At 38.2% G+C, this 23,200-nt stretch overlaps 1 protein-coding gene across 5 annotated transcripts in view; it reads left to right on the top strand.

Annotated features, from left to right (window-relative positions):
* The window catches only part of Relch (RAB11 binding and LisH domain, coiled-coil and HEAT repeat containing), an 85,012-nt gene that overhangs the window by 33,033 nt on the left and 28,779 nt on the right, over positions 1-23,200 (top strand). For all 5 annotated transcript variants that reach the window (XM_041647458.1, XM_041647440.1, XM_041647465.1 and 2 more), the window contains 6 exons: positions 7,248-7,360; positions 10,478-10,568; positions 14,025-14,096; positions 16,232-16,372; positions 16,743-16,907; positions 18,467-18,614. In XM_041647458.1, the coding sequence (XP_041503392.1) occupies positions 7,248-7,360; positions 10,478-10,568; positions 14,025-14,096; positions 16,232-16,372; positions 16,743-16,907; positions 18,467-18,614 (730 nt within the window). The remainder of the gene's footprint in view (positions 1-7,247; positions 7,361-10,477; positions 10,569-14,024; positions 14,097-16,231; positions 16,373-16,742; positions 16,908-18,466; positions 18,615-23,200) is intronic.

Raw genomic sequence — 23,200 nt, 5'->3', positions numbered from 1 at the left:
TTTTGACACTTTAACTTATGGACACATAGGACTGAAGAGATGGCTTAATGAGTAAACTGATTTTTTTTTTGTAAGCTGGACAATCTGATTTAGGCTGCTGAGAACCAAATTAAAAGTCGGATGCTGTGGGAGCAGTCACAGCACACACCTTAAATCTCAGCACTCAGGAGGCAGAAGCAGGTGGATCTCTGACTTCGAGGACAGTCAAGTCTACATAGAGAAACCACTCGGGTTGCAGTAGGGATTAAAGCCAGGTGCGGTAATACTTGTGAATATACTCTCTGCACTCCTGTGGAGAGATAGGAAGTGGAGACAGGAAAATCCCAGAAGATGATGGCTCTCACACAGCAGTGAGTGAGACCCTGTCTTATGGTGATGACAACACCGGAAGCTGTCCTTACTTTTATAAGACCCTGTCTTATGGTGACGACAATACCGGAAGCTGTCCTTACTTTTATAAGACCCTGTCTTATGGTGACGACAACACCGGAAGCTGTCCTTACTTTTATAAGACCCTGTCTTATGGTGACGACAACAACGGAAGCTGTCCTTACTTTTATAAGACCCTGTCTTATGGTGACAACAATACCGGAAGCTGTCTTATGGTGACGACAACACCGGAAGCTGTCCTTACTTTCACACTTGTGCTATGGCAAGGACACACACAGAGTGGAGAGGGAGAGATTAGGGTCTGAGGAGACGGCTCAGCTGATAAGAAAACAGAAGTATCGGAGTTTCTATCTCCAGTACCCACATAAATATTGGCTGGGCTGGCAGCTCAACTGTAATTCAAGCCTTCAAAGGCATAGGCATATGACAACAGGATCCCTATAGCAGGCTGGCTAGCAAAACTGGCCATGTTGTCAAACTGTGATTGGGAGACTCTACCCCAAAGAATAAGGTAAAAGAGCAATTAAGGAAGATACGTCAACCTTGAGACTTGTCCCACACACAACACATGCATATATCTGAAATGAAAAGTGAACACTCCTGCATTGCTGGTGGGAATGCAAGCTGGTACATCCCCTTTGTATGTCAGTGTGGTGATTTCTCAGAAAATTAGGAAACAACCTTCCTCAAGACCCAGTAATAACCACTTTGGGGTATATATCTAAAGGATGCTCAATTGTGCCACAAGGACATGTGCTCAACTATGTTTATAAGCAGCATTGTTTGTCATAGCCAGAATCTGAAAACAACCTAAATGCCCCTCGACCTAAGAATGGATAAGGAAAATGTAGTACATTTATACAATGGAGAACTACACAGCAGAGAAAAACGATATCTTGAATTTTGCAGGCCAATGGATGGAGCTAGAAAACATCATTGTGAGTGAGGTAACCCAGACACAAAAAGACAATTATCACATGTACTCACCCATAAGTGGTTTTTAAACATAAAGCAAGGAAAAACAGCCCACAAATCACAATCCCAGAGAACTTAGACAACAGTGAGGACACTTAAGAGAGACTAACATAGATCTAATCTACATGGGTAGTAGAAAAAGACAGGTTCTCCTGAGTAAATTGGGAGCATGGGGACCTTGGGAGAGAGTTGAAGTGGGGGAGAGGCAGGGAGAGAAGCAGAGAAAAATGTAGAACTAAATAAAAATTTAGAAAAAAAAGAAATTCCTCTGGGAAAGAGCACCTGTGTCCTAGCCAGCATCCCTGCCATTCTGTGTACATGTTAATGTTTGCCCCACCTGACTCTGAAAGCTTTGGTCCTGCCTATACCTTGAGGAGTGACCATCTGATCTTTGGGCCTGCCTGTGCCTAGAGGAGTAATCACTAGAGGCTCTGCTCTGCCTGCATCTGAAGGAGCAGTCAGTGGAGCCACAGTCCCCAACTACACCAATGGGGGGAAGAGGTACCCCTGAAGCACAGGCTTCACCTATACCAATTGGAGGAAGATATGAGTAGACAAGGTAAGAATACACTCAACAACGTAAAGAGCAATATGGCACCACCAGAAACTAGTGGTTCTACAGCACCAAGCCCAAACATCTCAATGCAGATGAAGCAGAGGAAGACCTTTAGCATAACTTTATGACGATGATTGAGGCACTTGAAAAGGAAACGATAAATTCCTTTAAAGAAGTGGAAGAAAGGTTAAAGAAAAAAAAATTGAAGAAATCAACAAAATCCTTAAAGAAAATCAAGGAAAAGCAATCAAACACATGAAAGAAGACTTGAAAACTGAAATAAAGGCAATATAAAAACACAAACTGAGGGATTTCTGGAAGTGGAAAATTTGAGTAAATAATCAAGAACCACAAATACAAGCATAAATAAAAGAATACAAGAGATGGAAGACAGAATCTCAGGCAATGATGATACAATAGAGGAAATAGATTCATCGATCAAAGATAATGTTAAGTACAATACAATAAATTCTTAACATAAAATATCCAGGATATCTGGGACACTGTGAAAAGAGCAAACCTAAGAATAATAGGGATAAAAGAAATAGTCTAACTGAAAAGCACAGAAAATATATTCAACAAAATCATAGAAGAAAATTTTCCCAATCTAAAGAACGACATGCCTATGAAAGTACAAGAAGCTTCCAGAACATCAAATAGACTGGACCAAATAAAACGTCTCCTTTTCACATAATAATCAAAACACTAAACATATAGAATAAAGAAATAATATTAAGAGCTGCAAAGGAAAAGGACCAAGTATCCTATAGGGGGAGACCTATCAGAATTACATCCAGGTTCTCAGTGGAAATTATGAAAGCTAGAAGGTCCTGGACAGGCATTATGCAGAAACTAAGAGACTGTGGATGCCAGCCCAAACTACTATACCCAGGAAAGCTTTCAATCACCATAGAGGGAGAAACCAAGATATGCCATGACCAAACCAGATACCTATCCACAAATCCAGCCCCACTAAAAGTACTAGAAGGAAAATTCAAACCCAAGCAAATCAACTACATCCACAAAAACACAGGCAATAGGTGATCTCACAGCAGCAAATCTTAAAGAAGGGGAAAGCACACACAATGCCAATAACAACAATAAAAATAACAGAACTAGCAATCACTGGTCATTACTATCTCAATATAAATGGACTCAATTCACCTATAAAAAAGACAGTCTAACAGATTGGGTATGAAAATAGAATCCATCCTTCTGCTGCATACAAGAAACTTTCTTGTATTTGCATACACGTATCTTTGCTTCATTTTATAACTTTGAAGTTATAGATCAAAGAAAGAATATGAAAAATAGTATAGGAAATACATATGTAGAAATTGGAAGAGGGCTGGGAGTACAAGAAAGGCACTAAGGAGTAAAATATCTGGCCTGACATGAAGTATAGGTCAAATTTTGGAGTTTTTCATGTTTTCAGAAGTCATTTCTTCTCTGCACTTTTACTAAACTTCCAAATCAGATTAAATATTTATTTTATGAGAGTTCTCCAATAAAATCTCAGTTAATCCATCAATCATGATATTAGCATTTGTCTTAGGGTTTCTATTGCTTTGAAGAGATAACATGACCATGGCAAGTGGCAACTCTTTTTTTAATGACTTTGCTTACTTACCTGTTTGTTTATTTGTTTGTATGGCCAGCTGCAGTTTCCCCTCCCTCATCTCCTCCCAGTCCCTCCCCTCCACCTGCCTTTTGCCCTACCCCATCCACTCTTGTAATCGGAGGTGAGTTTTTGTCCTGCCCCATTCTGCAGCTGCTTCCCAAATTACCACATAGGCGGGTTGTATTAATTATAAATGCTTGGCTGGTAGCTCAGGTTTATTACTATCTCTTATGCTTAAATTAGTACATAATTGTTATCTCTGTGTAGCCATATGGCTTGCTACCTGTTCTCAGTGCAGTTTTCTCATCCTGATTACTCTGCAACTGACCATGACTCCAGACTCTGCTCTTCTCTTCCCAAAATTCTCATAGTCTGCTTACCCCTCCCTGATATTTCCTGTCTGGCTACTGGCTAATCAGTGTTTTATTAAACCAATTCAAGTGACAAATCTTGGCAATGTGCAAGAGCATTATCCCAAGGCACACTCCTCCTTTGTTCATAAAATAGCAGGTTTCCTGTGGAGAGCAACAAAATCTGATTTATCAAGTTGTAGTAAAGCTAAGCACCTCGCCTTGTAGTAGGGCTGGGCAAGGCAACCCAGTTTGAGGAGTAGGGTTCCAAAAGCCATTAGAGGAGTCAGAGACAATCCCTGCTCCCACTGTCAAGAGTCCCACAAGTAGATCAAGCTACACAATTGTCACAAATATGTAGAGGGCCTAAGTCAGTCCCATGCAGACTTCCTGGTTCCATCCTTTTGCCTTTGAATTTTGTGATGTCATTGTTTTTAACAGCTGAGTAAGACTCATATTTTCTTTATCCATTCTTCAGCTGAAGGACATCTGTGATTTTTTTTTTCCAGGTTCTGGCTATGAACATAGTTGAGCAAGTGTCCTGTGTTATGATTGAGCATCCTTTGGGTATATTCCCAAGAGTGGTATAGCTGGGTCTTGAGGTAGATTGAGTCTCAGTTTTCTAAGAAACAATATGGAAAACAACTTTCAATATTGATTTTCAAACTGGCTGTACAAGTTTTCACTCGTGCCATTGTTACCCAGGAGTGTTCCCTTTGGTCCTTATTGTCTCCTGCATGAGTTATCATCATCTGTGTTCCCTTTGGTCCTTATTGTCTCCTGCATGAGTTATCATCATCTGTGTTCCCTTTGGTCCTTATTGTCTCCTGCATGAGTTATCATCTGTGTTCCCTTTGGTCCTTATTGTCTCCTGCATGAGTTATCATCATCTGTGTTCCCTTTGGTCCTTATTGTCTCCTGCATGAGTTATCATCTGTGTTCCTGATCTTAGCCATTCTGACAGATATAAGGTGGAATCTTAGAATCGTTTTAATTTGCATTTCTCTTATGGCTAAGGATGTTAAACATTTTTTTAAGTGCATCTCGAGATTCTTCTGTTGAGAATTCTGTTTAGATTTGTAAACCATTTTTCAATTGTTTTATTTGAACTTTTGATGTCTAGTTTCTTGAGTTCTTTATATATTTGGAAGATCAGCCCTCTGTCAGATTTGGAGATGGTGAATATATTTTCCCATTCTCTAGGCTGCCCTTTTTGTCTTATTGACGGTGTTCTTTGCCTTACAGAAGCTTTTCAGTTTCATGAGGTCCCATTTATTAATTGTTGATCTTAGTTTCTGCCCTACTAGTGGTTGTTGTTTCCTGTGACAACGCATTCGAGATTATTTCCCACTTTCTCTTCTGTCAGGTTCAGTGTAACTAGATTTATGCTGAAGTCTTTGATGCACTTAGACTTGAGTTTTGTGCAGGGCAATAGATAAGAATCTACTTGCATTCTTCCACATGCCAACATCCAGTTAGACTATCACCATTTTTTGAAGATTCTTTTTTCCGTTGAATAATTTTGACTCCTTTGTCAAAAATCAGATGTCCATGGATGTGTGTCTTCATTCATAAGTCTTCACTTAGATTCCATTGATCCACCGTCTGTTTTTATACTACAACCATGCTTGTTTTATTACTTTAGCTCTGTAGTGGAGCTTGAGATCGTGGATGGTGATATCTCCAGAAATTCTTTTTATTATATAAGATTATTTTAGCTATCCTGGGTTTATTGTTTTTCTATATGAGGTTGAATATTGTTCTTTCAAGGTCTCTAAAGAATTGTGTTGGCATTTAAATGGGAATTGTCTTTAATCTGTAGATTCTTCTCCTTTAGTGCTCCTCTTATAGGCCAATTATTCACACGTGAGTCTATGAGGGTCAGACCTATAGAAACCGCCAAGAACCCAAAGTGGTCATGCAGAACTTGAATATTCTGTCTTACAATCTCAGCACAGAACTATTTTTTCTAATTTTCTGTAATTTTTTAGTTGCTGTTTAGTCTGAAATCCATATAGGCTTCTAAATAGCATGATTGGAAAAAAAAAGAAACAGAATAAGTACTTTACACTTTTTACTTCTCTCATTTGTTTGGAGTTTCTCTTGTCTAGATCTTATAACTTCAAATTTAAAATTTAGAGTAGATAATTAAAGTTTAATATGAAATATAAAAACCTTGATAAAAGGGCTTTTTAGTCTTGCTTTTTAGCTCCTTCCCAACTCTAAACTTATGTCATCTACACACAATTTAAACCTGCTTCTTAGGCTCTGAGCTGCAGAGCTTGCTTAATGGTTTAGTTTGCTTATACTTTGAGGCAGGTAATTAGGTAAATGGGAAAGAGAGATTCTTCCCTCCAATCTTAATATATTCTCATGATTTCTTTAGAATACTTAGAGTTTGGAGCATTTCTCTCCAAAAATATCTTTCTACTTTTCAGCTTTTTTTTAACCATTAGAAATGAAAAACATAATATATTTAGGATCCAGAATATTGTCTTAATGAAAATGTGGACAGCTTTAATTTCATACATTTCTATGAAAAAGAAACTTGGTACTTCTTTAAAAAAAAAAGTTTGTTACTTCTATATGTTGACTGTACGATGAAATGTAGTTTAAATTTTCAGTTTAGTATCAAATATTTCTAATTATGGTCAGTAGTAATACCCACTGATCTGCACCTATAGCCCAAGAATGGTCACTTTAATTAGACAATGAATTAAATATGAAGGGTACAAAATTATTAAGTTATAGCTCATACTGACAGAAGCACATTGTGTGTGTGTGTGTGTGTGTGTGTGTGTGTGTGTAAAGGAATTTTTGTTATATAGTTTGGGAAAAGATTTTTGTGTTTCCATTTATTTTGATTTTTGTATACCTGTGTTTGTTTTTTACTTGGAATTTTATATTGTTGGTATATGTAGTGTTGGTTGGAGGTCAAGGCTTTATGTACAAGCTAAGTAAGTACCTTATTGAGATGTATGTCCGGTCCCAGGAAAAAACTTTGTTTTCTTACTTTTTCTTTTCTTCAACTTTTAATGCTTTAAAAAAAAAAGTAGTAAACTTTTGTGAGAAACTTAAAATACTTTTAAAATTAATGTTATATCAGATTGTCAGATTATGGGATGTTATTTACTGTAAAAACCTAATGGATCCTTTGGCAGTTCTGGCTAAAAAAAAGGTTAGTTGAACCTTGAATAATTTTTATTACACTGTGATTTATCCTTATCTTTAACCAGTATATATATGTATTAATATTCTCTGTTTATTGAGGTTTTAAAGGTACTCTGGAAATAAAAATTAGGATTTAATGCATTGTATTTTTATTTTTAATTTCTCCACTCTCATATTTCTTTAGGAGTTGATCCCCCTCATATTGTGTACAGCATGCCTACACCCTGAACCTAAAGAAAGAGACCAGCTCCTCCACATACTCTTCAACCTGATCAAGAGGCCGGATGATGAGCAAAGGTGGGTGTGCAGGAATAAACAAATGCAATGCTGATATACTAGTTTTCTTAAGGAGCACCATAGTTGGTGATTTAATCTACAGGCCTTTTTTCCTTCCCAGTATCAATTTCAGTGTGCTGGAGTTCTGTCATATGTCCACCATCTTGAGTATGATGTCAATAGTGTTATCATTGAGTTTGTTTTCCTTCTATTCACCTTCATTTTTAAAGGAACCTGCAACTTATACCGATAAATAAATAGATCATAGGGAAAACACTCTGAGAAATTAAACCTGTGAAAATAAGTAAATTCTTGAAGCAAAAGTAGCTGTGAAAAGTATGTACAAATCCTGTTGAGTCTCTACTTTTATAATTAGTATAACTAAGTCTTTGCAAACTGAATCTATGCTTTGTTCTTTAAAGTGTTGATTTCTCATGAACTCTAGTCAATCCATGAATTGGCTCTTGGTCAGAATCTAACAGAATTTAGCATCTTTATCTTTACTGATCTCTCAGGATTAATGAGACCAGGAACCATTTTGTAAATGAAGTGGCAGAGACCCTCAGGAGGAAAGCAGAGAGCTGGCCCATCGTCTATAATACTTCTAAACCTTTATTGCCATCATAAAGCTTGATGTAACACCAAATGGGTTCCTGAGGGTCACACCAGTTTCTGAGAGATTCAGACCTGTTCTTTCTACATAAGTTAGGTGGGAACTCTGCAGCAGTGGATGGGGTGGAATTACCAGGAACAGGTCCTTTCTGGAGCTTGCATGCAGCCCCTGATGGCCATCAGGTACAAATGCGTGGAATCGCCATAGGACAGCACCCCGCACACAGGAACATGAGGGACTGGTTTGATCAAGAAAGTGTGTTGTTTGCCTCAAGAAGGAAAATGTTCAAATACCAAGTAAAGCTGCTAGGGGAGCATGAAGAAAGCAGTCTGGCCTTAGGGAAACAACGCACCAGTGGATGTTTTTCTATGCAATCTTTAGCTTAATAAATAATGAAAGGGATTTTGCTGATGTTTTGTAAAACAGAGTTGTGCTTTGTAAGTATTTAATTTTAGGGTTTCTTTTTATATCTTCTGATCATTTGACTATGTAAAATCATAAAATAAAAAATGAGTCATGACACATAAAGCTGGGAAGTTGAAGTAGAAAGAGCTCCAAAGTTATGATCACACAGTCTAAGCTATCCCAACATTTACACTGTGTCTGTCTCTTGTTCTTAGTAGAATATACCAAAGAGCGAGCGGAGAGACTTGTTTGTCCTCAGGACACATTCAGAGTCGGGGTGGCACTAGAACCCTGCATGCACTACTACTGAGGGAAAGTAGATCGCTCACTATAGACTTATCATCTAACTTGAAAGTTTTCTGAGTACAATTTATACAAGAAATTGTATGTCTCATTCTCTTCTTTTAAAAAATGCCTTTTCCTATCTTAATAACTTAGTAATGAAATACCTTTTTTACATCCCATTTTTAGTTTATGAAACAAATTTTGTTTTGTTTTTTGAGACAGGCAAGGCAAAACTTAAACATAACCACTGCCACCTGGTGGCCAAGCCTTCACATCAGAAATAAAACATTCTTGACTACTGTGTTTTTTTGTTTTTTTGTTTTTGTTTTTGTTTTTTCGAGACAGGGTTTCTCTGTGGTTTTGGAGCCTGTCCTGGAACTAGCTCTTGTAGACCAGGTATATTACAGAAATACAACTTTTTATTAAAATAGACTAATAGCAATATTCTATATTATCATATAATACAAATGAAAAGTAGACAGATATGTTCATTAGCACATGCTTGATAGGTAGCCACTTGTTATTTTTCTTTAGTTAATTCATCTCAGACTTCTTTAGCAATATCTCAGTAAAACCTGGTTTTATACTCCATGATGGTACTTTCTGCAGTTCTTTGACAACAACCAGAAATGATACCATATTTCTAGCTAAGTAGTCTCATTTTTTTACTGCTATAATAGCCTACTTCCAGTGCTATTAATAATATACTGGCCATCTGACCTTTTTTATTTTGAACTGCATTTCAGAGCTATCACTTTTTCTTTTCAATGTTTAGATGTGGTTAATGTAGTAGTAGTACATGCATATCATGAAGAAATATTTTAAAATTTGTGTGGCAATGACTATGACCAGGGTTTGGGGGTTCACGCGAGAATTTCGGTTCACCATAGGACAGTTTGGGTACTTTCCTCAGACACAATGCACAATTTTACTCTTGTCGGCAATAAGGATAGAGCCCAGGGACTCACCAGTGATCTGCAGATGCTCTACCACTAGCCTAGCTCCAGACCTGACCCTTGAAGCAGCTTTTTTCAGAGGTCTAGAGTAGAACAGGTTAGGCTGGTCGGCCAGAGAACTCGTAGATCTGCCTACTGCAGTCTCTTAACTGGCCCTACAAGTGTGCCCGCCATACTTGGACTTTTCTACAGTTATCTAACAGTTGTGGAACACATACATATGTATGTAGTTGGTACAGAAATACTCAGTTATTTGGAATATCTCATGAGAAAGCAGGTGATAGAATTTCTCAGTATATCTCTTTTTATTCACTTTAATTTACTGGCTTTCTAAAGTGGAGGAAAATAGAAGAAATAGAAAAATGAAAAAGAAACACTGAGAAATAGAAATAAAGGGAGATATAAATGATAGGGAATTTGTGTGGTACAATTCCCAAAGATTTGATTAGAGTATAACTTGGATGGCATGAGGCCCTAGATCTCAGCAGTGCAGTTAAGAATAAGTGCGCATCTCCTAATAAGCTCGTATTAGTACATGTGGGCTCTATTGAGTGGAAGGTTACTGTAATACATAATAAAGACACTAATGTGAAAAATTGAGAAACAATAATAAGGATGTTTAGAATTGATTCTTTTCTTGTCAATTTATTTTTTAATTTATCTTGGTGTAAGTTTGTTTTGTGACAGGGTCTCACCATCTAACCCTTACTGGCCTGAAACTTACATAGACCAGGCTGGTCAAGGTACACAGAGATATGTGTACCTCCAAGTGCTGGAATTAAAGGGGTGCTACTGTTACTGGCTGTTTAATTCTTTTTAACTCGTGGTTGTAATTCAATATTCTGATGCACTACCAGTTTCTTTCCTATTATTTTTCAGACAAATGATACTGACAGGCTGTGTGGCATTTGCACGACATGTTGGACCGACACGTGTGGAGGCTGAACTTTTACCACAGTGTTGGGAACAGGTAAGTTACCTGCATGGCTTTCTTAGCTATTTTCTTCTTATTCTTGAAGGTTTATATTTTCTTTTAAAAGTACATGGGGAAATCCATGGAAGGAGAATTATGACTGTCCATCGCTCTGCGTATCGTTTATTTGCACAAAAGAATGCTTTAGGATGCTTTGCTTTATTCATTCATTCATCAGATACTTAGAAACACTAATTCCTATGCCAGGTACTGCTGTAGTAACTAGAAAAACAGTATAAAGAAAGACAAAGTAGAGGACTGAGCATGGTAGAACACTTGTCCTCCTCTGAGGATGTGCTGTTGAACCAAGACTCTAGATGCAGTAAGGTCCAGCAAGTACAAAGTCCTTGCGCTATTTACTTAGCAAGTTGACGAAGAGTTAACAGTATGTGTGCAAATGGAGAACCTGTATACATTGTAGATACCTGCAGTTTGCAAAGTGTAGAACTTTAATACAGCAAGTTTATATATTTATAATCAAATTCATTTTACTGTAGTAGTTTTTTTTTTAAATTATATTTTATGTTCATTGGTGTTTTGCTTCCATGAACATCTGTGTGAGAGTGTCAGAAGCTCTGGAACTGGAGTTATAGACAGGTGTGAACTGCCATGGGTCCTGGGAATTGAACCCAGGTCCTCTGAAAGAGCATGTTGTGCTCTCAACCATTAAGCCATCTCTCCAGCTCCCATTCTGTTGTAGGAGCCTGCTTGTTCATTCCCAGCTGCCCAGACTCAAAATAACCACACAGAAACTGTATTAATTAAATCACTGCTTGGCCCATTAGCTCTAGCTTCTTATTGGCTAACTCTTACATCTTCATTTAACCCATTTCTATTAATCTGTGTTTCACCACGTGGCTGTGGCTTACCAGCAAGGTTCCAGCTTATCTGTTCCCAGCGGAGGCTACATGGCATCTCCTGACTCCACCTTCTTTCCCCCAGCATTCAGTTTAGTTTTCCCCACCTACCTCTCTATTCTGCCCACACAGGCCAGTGAAGATTCTTTATTAATCAATGGTATTCACAGCATACAGAGGGGAATCCCACATCACCTCCCTTTTTCTGTCTAAATAAAAAGGGACATTTTAACTTTAACATTACATACAATAAAACAGGTGTTAAGCAAGAATTACAGTTACAATATTTATATCTACTTTATCTTTTATTATAACTAAGGAAAACTATAATAATACCTATCTATTCTTCAACTTCATCAAAGACTCCAGAGGGATATAATATCACCTAAATAAACAGGAAGTGCATTGTAAGCTACTTCCAAAACTCTAGAATTGACAGAGGCATCTTGCTGCCTGGACAGTCACCCAAAATTCTTCTGTAATATTGGGGCATCCATCTTCAGCCTACAGGCCCATAGTACCCAACAGACTTTTCCATGAAGCAGGAAATTTCAAACATAGTTCCACCTCTATTGGCAGTTTGTCATCACTTTCTTCTGTGTCCTGCAGAATATCTGGCAGACTCTTTCATGAAGCAGGAACCCCGAAGGATTGTCTCACCTTTAGGCAAGTTCAACAGTCATTTCTCTGTGGGTCCTGAATGTCCATTTCACACAGCATACCATCAAGCAGTCAAAGCAAAAGCAGTTTCTTGCTCAAATGACTAGCAAACTCAATAAGGAGCCTCTTCAATGCCCATCATCCTCCTGAAGTAATTGGTGCTGCCAGGAACAGATGTATCTAATGTCATGGAAAGTCTTAAGTTATTAAAACACTTTAAATGCCATATTCTGTAGTCTTTAAAAGGTTTGAAGAATGCCTATCCTCTGAAATACGTCTCTGTAGATCTGGAAAATCTAGCTAACATGACTACAAGCTTGACTACAAGAGATGATTTTAGTTTTTCCATTTTCTCTTTTTAGCTTGCACTTAAACTGAACACAGTGATAAACACATTTAATCCCAGCACTCAAGAGACAGAGACAGGAGGAGTCAAGGCTAGACCCTGCCTCAAAATCCCTAAGAAAATTTAAAAAGTAAAAAATTCTGCCAGGCATGTAGTAGTACATGTGTGCAATTCCAGTACTGGTGAGTTCTAGACAAGCCTGAGCTAGTTTTCAAAAGCACCCCCAGAGTTTTGTTAATTCCAGTGTTAGCTTCAGTCTATCTCTGAATGGTCAGTGTGTTCACAGAGTGGTACATTCATCTATGCATCCAGTTTAAAAATTAAAGCATTTGTTTACCCCAAAACAAATGCACTGCTAGGTTGACTGTGGCTACTATGGGTCTCTTATTTCTCCATATGAATTTTAAGAACTGCTTTTCATTTCTGTAAAGAAGCCAGCTGGGTTTTATTTTTGTTTTTGTTTTCTTCAAGTAATTTATTTAATCTATAGATGGATCTGGAGAAGATTCCCGTCCTAATTATGTGTTTCCGATCTGAGTTTAGGGTAACAGAAGTTCATCAAAATATCTACCACAGTGGTTTGTAGCTTTCAGAATGTATGTTTTGTGCTTGTTTCATATCTTATTTGTAAAGCTAAAGAGAATCTTATTATTCATTAACTGAAGAAATGCAGTTGATTTTGTGTGTTTCTTCCTGAGGTGCAGTGCACTAGACTGAGAGGGACGAGGTGGAACTGTAAACACAAATCTCTGGTAGTCCAACTTTCTCTGCTTTCAGAGCAATTGTGACCGGATTGAATTTAGCTCAGAGATGTTTGTTACATACATCTCTGCCATCTCTCTTTTGTGACCTTTATGATCGTGGGTCAGGGATCTGACTCACCACCTACCTCTAGTTTGTTGCCCAGTAGCTTTCTATATAATTTCTTTTCTTAATTTTAGGCATCCAAAACATTATTGAATTATGTCATCTTTTGATATGGGAATATGAGCACAATATACTTCTTTCCCAGTGAAGGAAAGATTTATATTCCATGAGGAAGACATATGGGAACTAACCCAGCATGTGACTTCTTTAGTTTGCTTCAGTTCACTGTAGTCAGCACATGGCGGACCCAGTGTTTGCATTCACCAACAGGAAAGAGGTTCTCATGTAGCTGCTTAAAGCATGGCCAGCCTATTGGCTAGCCCCACTAGCCCCACAGGTGAAAACAGACTGGTGTTTATCACACGCCAGTTCTCTTAGGTCCAGAAGATTTCTCCACCTCCTGTTGCTACAAGTGCTTGCTTCTTCTGACATGCTAAGGAGATCCTAGACCTAGGCAAACACATGATTTCTAGATACCTTGCCAATTCTTCATCTTTTATTTTCCCTTTTTTCTTTAACAGATACCCCTGTGCCTTGATGTTTAGGCTGCCCTTGATTCCCTTATTCCTGACCCAGGTATAGACACGCAGGCAGTCCCAGAGGTGGAAAAGGAAGACAGTGTACTATATTCTCAATACTAATTCTGCTGAAAAGTAACTGTTTTTTGGAAGAAGAGAGGGTGTGTTGCTTCCATTTGACTGATGTGCTTGTTTTTGACTCCAGATTAATCACAAATATCCAGAAAGAAGACTGCTTGTGGCAGAGTCCTGTGGAGCCCTGGCACCTTACCTCCCCGTAAGAACCTTTTTCTTTGTTTCTGTTTAACAGTACATATGTCCATTTTAATCCAAATTCTCTTAGCCATGCTATTTTAACAAAAGAAAGAGAAGGGGGTAGGGGGAAGAGGGAGCTTACATTAATGCATTTTTTTTTTGTAAATAAGTACATTCTGATTGGTTGTGCATGCATAGTATATGTAACTGTGGAGTAGTTCATCAAGTATGTTCTGAGGACTCTGGGAAGTTGGTTCTTTTTTTTGTTTTTGTTTCTTTGCTTTGTTTTGTTCTGTTCTGTTCTGTTTTTCTGAGACAGGGTTTCTCTGTAGCTTTGGAGCCTGTCCTGGCACTCACTCTGCTGTAGATCAGGCTGGCCTCAAACTCACAAGGATCCACGTGCCTCTGTCTCCCAAGTGCTGGATTTAAAGGCGTGTGCCACCACCGCTCGGCTACAGAAGTTGATTCTCCCAAAGAGTTCCATAAGGTGGAAGGTGTTTTCCTAATAGGGCTTTTCTTGTCCCTCACGTGTTTACACATACAGTGCTGGTGCTTAGCAGTGTGGGCAGCAGTGTTCCTGCAGGGCATTGTCAGAGAGCTGGCCCTCAGATGCTCTGATAAGGACTGTGCTCTATATAGCATTCATTCCCAAAGCAAGCCAGAGTCATTCAAAAAGGACTTTGCTTAATCAGTAAAATTGTTAATTTTACTAAATTTTAAACCCTAAATCTTTGTAATATTCTAGACACAAAGATGAAAGTGATAATAGAAAATATTTTGGCTGCAGACTGACATTTGGCAGGGTTTTCAGGAAAAGCACTTAGATTCTTGCTTGAGCACTGAGGCAGAAGCTGGTTTCTTCCCTGGTGTATCAGTTTTTCTCAGCAGAAGCACACACTGTCAAGCTGTGTTTATTCAAACTTGGGTATGTGACAGATATCTTCATTTCCATCAAGTTGTCACTTGACAAACAAATAGACAAATCCCTTTCCAGTGATAAAAATGAACATTGAGTAGGTTCTAGAACTGCGGGAAGTTTGCATCTACTGCTACAAAGCTTTTGAATGCGTAAAGGCTTTTTAAATAGATTTTTAATGATAAAATGTGCCCCAGTTCTGAAGCAAATCTACATAACTTCATGTTCTAGATTTTTTCCCCCCAAATTCACAATGTGTATGTTAACATAGAGGCCAGGCCTTCCATCTGAGATGTAGCAGTAAAATTTAAGTTCATTTGTTTTTTTGTGAGATAAAGTCTCATTGTATCTATCCCTCAATAGCCTAAAACTTGCTGTGTAGAAGATGGCCTTGAACTTCTGATCTTTCTGTATCCTACCACCCGTGTGCTAAGATGACAGGCCTTATTCATTACAAACAGCTCACAGGTTTAAATGTTTGTGTTGTTCATCTAAGAAGTTTTAAAAAGTTAGAACAAAAACCAAGTCTTTGTTTTTATTTTATTTGGTTTATTATCTCCTTTAAAGGGGCCAGACCAAGTTTAGGCTTTATTCATTTTATGGCTTGACAAGTCTCAGTAACTACAAAGAAGGTAGGAATTTGAGTATTGATGACTGTTTTTAAAGGTTTATTTTCTTTTTAGTTACATGAAAAGGCAGAAGTAGAGGGCTGCACATGAACGCGTTTCCAAGGAAGCAGTGTGCACACCTCTATAATTGAGGTTAACAGGTGCTGTGAGCTGCCTGACATGGCTGTTGGAAATAGAACTCTGGTCCTCTGTAACAGCAGTAGAGTCTTAACAACTGATCTATCTCTTCAGCCCCTGATAACTTTATTTTATCCTCAACTTTTAATTAAGCTTAGTCCTTAACATAACTGGGAGCAGTGGTGTAGTGTGCTGGAGGTTTAATTCAATGATTGAGCCCTGCTTGGCATTAATGCAACTCTGGGTTCCCACCATTCACATCAAGTGTCTCACAACCACCTGAAACGCCACTTCTAGAGATCCGACATTGTCTTCTCCACAGGCACTGACTTTGTGTGCACACACCCATACTTACACACTTACACACAACATTTATAAGTAAAAATAAATTGTATTAAAAGTAAGCTAAGGCACAGCAGTAACTGGCATTTTTATTAAATATTACCATATTAAATCATGGCATAAATAACTCATAAAAACATTGGTTGTTTTCAGAAAGAAATTCGTAGTTCCTTGGTTCTTTCAATGTTGCAACAGATGTTAATGGAAGATAAGGCAGATTTGGTAAGAGAAGCTGTGATCAAAAGCCTGGGTGTCATTATGGGCTACATTGATGATCCTGACAAATATCAGCAGGTATGTTTTTCAGCATGAATTTTTGCCCTGTTATAAATTCCAAATAATGTACTGATTCAGATATTTGACAGTCTGCAGTGAGATGGTGTGTCGGTGTGATAAGCAGGAAGGACAGCTGCTTTCAATCCAGCAACTGTCAGGAAATTGGAAATGAGTGTGCGTGTTTTCAGCCCCATCTCTTCATCCATAGATACACTAGCACTCAAGAAAATGGGAAAGATTTGGAGATGACTGTCTTCCTTAAAACATTTCTTGAAATGCATATTGTATTTTATTACATTTTTGGTAGAAATTTACTCTTTTAACAATCTCCATTTACCTGTTGGGTTTTTTTTTGTTGTTTTTTTGTTTGTTTGTTTGTTTTTTGCAGGGCTTTGAATTATTGCTTTCAGCCCTGGGTGACCCCTCAGAAAGAGTCGTTAGTGCAACACACCAAGTATTTTTACCAGCTTATGCTGCTTGGACAACTGAACTTGGAAATTTACAGTCTCATCTTATACCTACACTACTGAACAAGATTGAAAAGCTTCTCAGGGTGAGTTCCTCTTTTTTTTTATATAGTTCATAAATTTAAAGGGTCTGTTCTAGACCATCTTAGAGAAATATTGGGGAACAGAGACAAGATGTACCACTTAGCCAAATAGTTTAGTACATCACCACTGAGGAGAGAGGAGGAGTTTGATGGGAAAGCACACAGTGGCTGGAAGAGCATCTTCCTAGAAATATAGCAGACATTGTTCAGAAAGCCACTTCTTCCCGGATGCTCTGAAGATGCTCATGATGGTGTTTTACATAAACATCAGTTCCAGTTCCAGATTCCAGAGATGACTAAATGCAGAGTGTCTGTGGTCTTCTTATTTCTATGATGTCAAAACTATGCTATAAATTATGCTTACTTAAGCATAGACATCTTAAGAGAACTTCATTCTACTCAGAAGAGTTGATGAAAAGTTGAGAAATAATAGATGGGTCTTTATCTCATTTTTGTACTAAATGTTCTTTAGAGGCTAGCAGAGAAGCTAGTATTTCTTGGGTGTCTATATATACTGCAAAGATCAATATTTTAGATTTAAAAACCCATTTCACTCTTAGAACCCTTTGAGGAGAGTTTTGTGTTTTACACGGAAATTAGGGTTTGACTTAGGTAACTTGTCAGGGTCCCCAGCTGTCATACAAATTGGTTTCTGACTCTAGACTTTTATGCTTCAAAGTTTTCAAGGACCTTTAAGGTTTTTATCATAAATCTTAGAACTATTTATTAGATGATCTCATATGTACATGAATATAGACTTAAATCTAAACACTGGACTGTTCCTTCTAAACTTCACAGTGAACACTTAGGGGAAATATATAAAAATTAAGACTGAAGTAGCATATTCAGGAAAATCTAGGTTTTTTTTTTTACGTGTTTGCATTCTTTCTATCTGATAATTAACCAGACCTTGTTTTTTAGTATGTACCTTGCTATGGTGTAAGTTATACCACATTGCTTCTAAATGTCTCCACTATACTAATTAATTAGCTAGTAGTGTTTCTGTAAGAAAAAAGAAAAAAAAAACAGTGAACTGACATCTCAAGTAGATCTGTCTGAATGCAATAACTGCTTTATCTCTAATAAGTCCTCGGGTGTTTTGTTTTGTTTTTCACTTTAACATTGGCCTTCTGTGTCATTTCTCTCTTTCTGTTTATCTGTGGAAGTGAGTCCTTGCAAATGCAGATGGCCCCAGGTGCTTGAGAGCATTTAGGAAACAGAAATAGCAGATGATCCTGCAGGATCAGCAGCATCACACTTGTTGTGTCTCCTGTGACTCACTCTAGTATACAAGAATTTCAGAAGATAAGACACTCCCCAGAAAAAGTGTTCCCAGCCTTGGAACTAATTCTTCCCAGTGTTTCCTAGTAAAGACTCTGGCGTGTCTACAATGCCTTCTTGCTTCTCATAACAGTTAGGATGGACAGATCTGTTAAGTGCATGTTTGGGTCTAACATAGAGGTTTTTAAATGCTTGTTTTCCATAGAAAGAGAAGCTGTCATGCATCCAACTTGCAATGTGATTTCAGAAACCTAAGATTAGCTCCCACCCTTCTGTTTCAGGAAGGAGAGCATGGGCTGGATGAACACAAGCTCCACATGTATCTTTCTGCCTTGCAGTCCTTGATCCCATCTCTCTTTGCATTAGTGCTTCAGAATGCGCCTTTCTCCAGCAAAGCCACGCTGCATGGTGAAGTGCCACAAATTGAAGGTACTCAACTCTCAGCTCTTTAGAGAAGGGATACAATATTGACAGTTTTGCTTCCCAAAGAGTTGTTTTGTTTCTACCCATTACATAGCAGCATGGTTATTCAAATGTTTTGTATGTATAATGTGTCGAATCTTATGTTCAGAGATAAAACTTAATAGGTTTCTCTTTTATGAATAAACTATGTGAGATTATTCTGCAATAGTTGTGCTTTCTTCTGTTCCCCATTGGGTGAATGGGTGTGTTTTGCTTATTTGTTGATTTTATGTAAGGTTTTATGCTTTGTTGAGGCAGGGTCTCATACTAGCAAAGGCTGGAAGTTTCTATAAACTTTATTAGGAAGCTGGAATAGACATTTCTGTCTCAGATTTGAATCGATGAGAAGACTTACTTAATTGTTACTAGGGCTAGTGTGAAGATTGTCGTTTCCTCTTTATTATTTCTTCCCTTGCTATTTTGTTTTCAATGGGGTAGAATAAATATAGTTGTAATTTTTAATAATAAATATAATTTTTTGTTGTGTTCGCGGTAGAAAAAAACAAGCATGTAGTAAGATTTTCTCTCCCCAACCTCATAGAAAGAAAGTGACTTATCTTCAGAAACATGTGAAGTCAGGCCGGGAGTACAGCTGATTGACAGAATGCTTGCCTAATCCATGAGAGGGGAACTAGATTCAATCCCCAGGACTGGGGTTGTGGGGGAGAAATGCATGAAGTCACTTTCCAGTGGACAGTAAATGATCTGTGATGTGATGAGGTGGTTGGCAGCCATGCTGCTCCTACGCACGACACCTAGGAAAAGGCTGTACACAGCTGTTCCTGTGTCTGAAATAGCTTTGGAACATTTTCAGGTTTGTGAAATATGTGTCTCTTAGTGGCTCTAATAAAGACTTATTGTATTGATAATTTTAAAAGATCAAACTTCATAGGATAAAGACTTGGAAAACTCCATAAGAATTCCTAACTAGTCATTCTGTGACTCTACCATCCACTAAAGTACTTATTGTTTTAAATTCTTTTCCTCTTCCTGGTTGGCTGTGTTAGTTTGCTGAAGTTGTCTTAACAAAATACCACAAGTTAAGTATCTGAAATAACAGAAATGTGCTATCTCATAGCTTGAGGGCAGAAGTATAACTTGATGGGATTAGGAGAGGAAGGGCCTTCTGAGAACTGAGAGAAAGCTGCCCCATTCCTTAAAATCTGGTCATTTATGGGCGGGCCATCTTTGGTGCTGCTTGGCTTGCAGGTGTCTCTGACTCTTGTTTTTTTCACATTGCATATCTCTGCAGACTCCTAGTGCCCAGCTTTTCCATATTTGTGAGGATGTCAGGCATTAGATAGGAGCAAGCCTACCCTGATCCCACCTTCTAGATGATCTCACTTTATCTAAACACACCTGTAGCAGTCCTGCTTCTAAGCCAGAGCCGGGAGAGGCGACTAGAAACTAGTTTAGCCTATGATGTCTCTTAGCTTCTCCGTGTTTTTAACAAATATCCCTTCAATGCCAGCAGCTGCCATCCACTTACTTCTTTGCCATCCTGACCATGTTCCTTACTTATGTAACTACTGCTTCTTGTGATTGTCTTCCTTACGCCAAGTAACAATCTTTTGTTTTTAGTTGCTGTTGCTATATCTCTTTGCCTTGCTGCTGCTGCTGCTGCTGCTGCTGCTGCTGCTGCTGCTGCTGCTGCTGTTATTGTTTCTGAGACAGAGTCTCTCTATATACCCCAGGCTGTCCAGAACTGACAGAGATCTGCCTACTTCTACCTCTGGAGTGCTGGGATTAAAGGTGTACACCATTACACCCAGATTTTAGCTTAATGTTAAAGTTGTATCCTTCATTTAAATGCTATATTTGTTATAAAGGATAACACAAGGATTTTACTGCCAGTTATTTTATAACGTTAACCGAAGTTTATCTCAGGTTCTTTTGTTTCAGGTATTTGGGGTGCAGTGGTAAACAAGGTAGCATTCTCTGACATTCTAAAACTAACCTCCAGCGATTCCTAGCAGCTGTTATTCTGCAGAATTACTGTATACGTTTCATTGATGCTATTTTACCATCTTACTAAAATGTTACTCTGGGACTCTTTCTCTAGTGTTGTATGATAGATTTTTCAGGTTTTTAAAACTATTAATAAGCAGAAAAATATTTTGAGGCTTTTGAGACATTCTTTTGTTCTTATTTTTGTTTTGTGAAACAGGGTCTTTCTGTATAGCCTTGGCTCTCTTGAACTCAATTTCAGAGATCCACCTGCCTCTGCAACCAAGTGCTGAAATTAAAGGCATGTGCTACCATGCCCACCTTGACATTCTAATGTATTCTCTCTAGCTGAGTTTTCGACATAATTACCTATTCCCTGTCATCATTTTGTTTTTGCTTGTCTCAAATTTTAAAATGCCTTTAGTCTCTTTCGTAATACAGTGAGTCTCAATTCATCTATTTTAATTGTGATTATTATTTTCCAGTTGTAGGTTAATGATTTTGAAATATAAGCACTCATTCCATCATATCTTGCAGATTATGCCCAGTATGACAGAATCCTAGTCGAAATTGTATCATATATGTTTCGATGTAATGTAGAAGTTTAAACCCAGATACCCCTAATTAATGTGCGAAACAATCCCACACCAGTTTGGATTCAAAGGGGTATTTATTTTAGGGGAAAAACTTACAGTACACTGACAGCCAGGAAAGGAGTTTAGTCACTGGAGCAAGAGCCAGAAACAAGAGAAATAGACCACGCCCAGTGGGCTGGTATCTCAGCAGCTATTGGCTGAAGGAGCGGAAGGCGCTCCTGCAACACCTAATCATCCAGATCTTCTATTGCTGAGCAAGGCTAGTGAGAAGTTAAGCAGAAATCTAGGTTGTGAGTGATAACCATGTTACCCATATTTCCGAGTGCAAATAGAAGACTTCAGATAGCAGTCATGACGAGTTTCTACATTTAATGTTGAATGCCTATGCAGCACAAGAGTACAATAATATCTTACTTTAAAATTTTTTAAGTTAGGTACTATTTCAAATTTTCTGAAGCCTAATAGCATTAAATATATTTTGAGCAAATACTGCACCCTTCTGTGTCTTTTGGGTGTATTTACTACTATCTGGAAGTTTATAACACATAGCTAATGAACTTACTGTTATACATTATTCACTTAATTGTCATGTAGGTATTCCATAATGCCATGAAATCCTGGTCTGTCAAGATGACTCGGTGGGCAAAGGTGCTTGCAACCAAGCCTGACGACCTGAGTTTGACCCCTAGTTCCCACATGGTGGAAAGGGATAACTTGCTGTCCTCTGACTACCATGCATATTTTAGCACACATGTACTACTCCCCAAACGCATACACACAGGTAAAATTAAAATGTAATTTAAAAAAGAAATCTGAGTCTGATGTAGTGGTGCAAACCTATAATCCCAACACTTGAGAGACAGAGGCAGGTGGATCTTTGTGAGTTCAAAGCCAGCCTGGTCTACAGAGTGAGTTCCAGGACATCCAGGGCTACAAAGAAACCCTGTTTCAAAAATCAAAAAGGTGGTGAAGGGGAGAAATCTGTGGATTGTGATCCATAGGATTATAAGCTTTATTAATATCTTAAGCTTTTTAAATATATATGTGTGTATTATGTTTTATTTACATGCTTTAAAGGTGAGGGTTTTTTTTTTCAGTTTCCCTTCATATTTTTTTAAAGTTTGAGATGTGGGACTAGTGATATTTTATTTGTTTTTCAATAAATAAAGCTTACCTGAAGATCATAGTGCAAAGCTAAACCACTAGAGGCCAGGCAGTGGTGACACACACCTTTAATCCCAGGACTTGGGAGACAGAGGCAAAGGGATCTCTGTGAGTTCAAGGCTACCTTGGGCTACACAGGATCAATTCAGAGACAAATCCAGGTGGTGGTGGCTCAGACCTTATCACAGTATTTGAGAGTCACATACCTTTCATCCCAGCACTATGGAGCTGGAGACAGGAACGGTATGGCTGAGCAGAGAGAGGAATATAAAGGAAAAGAGATAGGAACTCACTGGAGTGTGGAGTCTTAAGTTTGGCAGAGACACAGTGTAGTCTAGTGGGTCTGAGCATTGGTAAAAGTAAAAAAGGTCTCTCTAGTGGCTTACTATTCTGCCTCTCTGATCTTCAGCTTTGTTTGTTTGTATGTTTGTTTGTTTGTTTTGTCAAGACAGGGTTTCTCTGTGGCTTTGGAGCCTGTCCTGGAACTAGCTCTTGTAGACCAGGCTGGCCTCAAACTCACAGAGATCCACCTGCCTCTGCCTCCCAAGTTCTGGGATTAAAGGCGTGTGCCACCACCACCCAACCCAGCTTTAAAACCTATTTCTGCCTCTGAGTTTTTATTATTTGTACTACATGGAACCTTGGTTACAGTATCTATATAGATTGTATTTTAGCTTGCTCATCACTGGCTTTAATACTTTACATTAACTTTGATTGAAATTTTTTAAATAAAACATTTAAGGTTGAAAATTAACTACTAAAGAAATTTCTTCATCTGAAGCATCAATATTTTATATCATTATTCTCTCCTATGAAATAGTATTTTCCCTGCTTTTAACTTTAGTC

This window comes from Microtus oregoni, unplaced genomic scaffold (assembly GCF_018167655.1).
Source record: "Microtus oregoni isolate MIOR12 unplaced genomic scaffold, Mior012 000003F_ref0000135, whole genome shotgun sequence".
Classification (NCBI taxonomy): domain Eukaryota; kingdom Metazoa; phylum Chordata; class Mammalia; order Rodentia; family Cricetidae; genus Microtus; species Microtus oregoni.
This window is presented reverse-complemented; position numbering and strand designations above follow the sequence as displayed.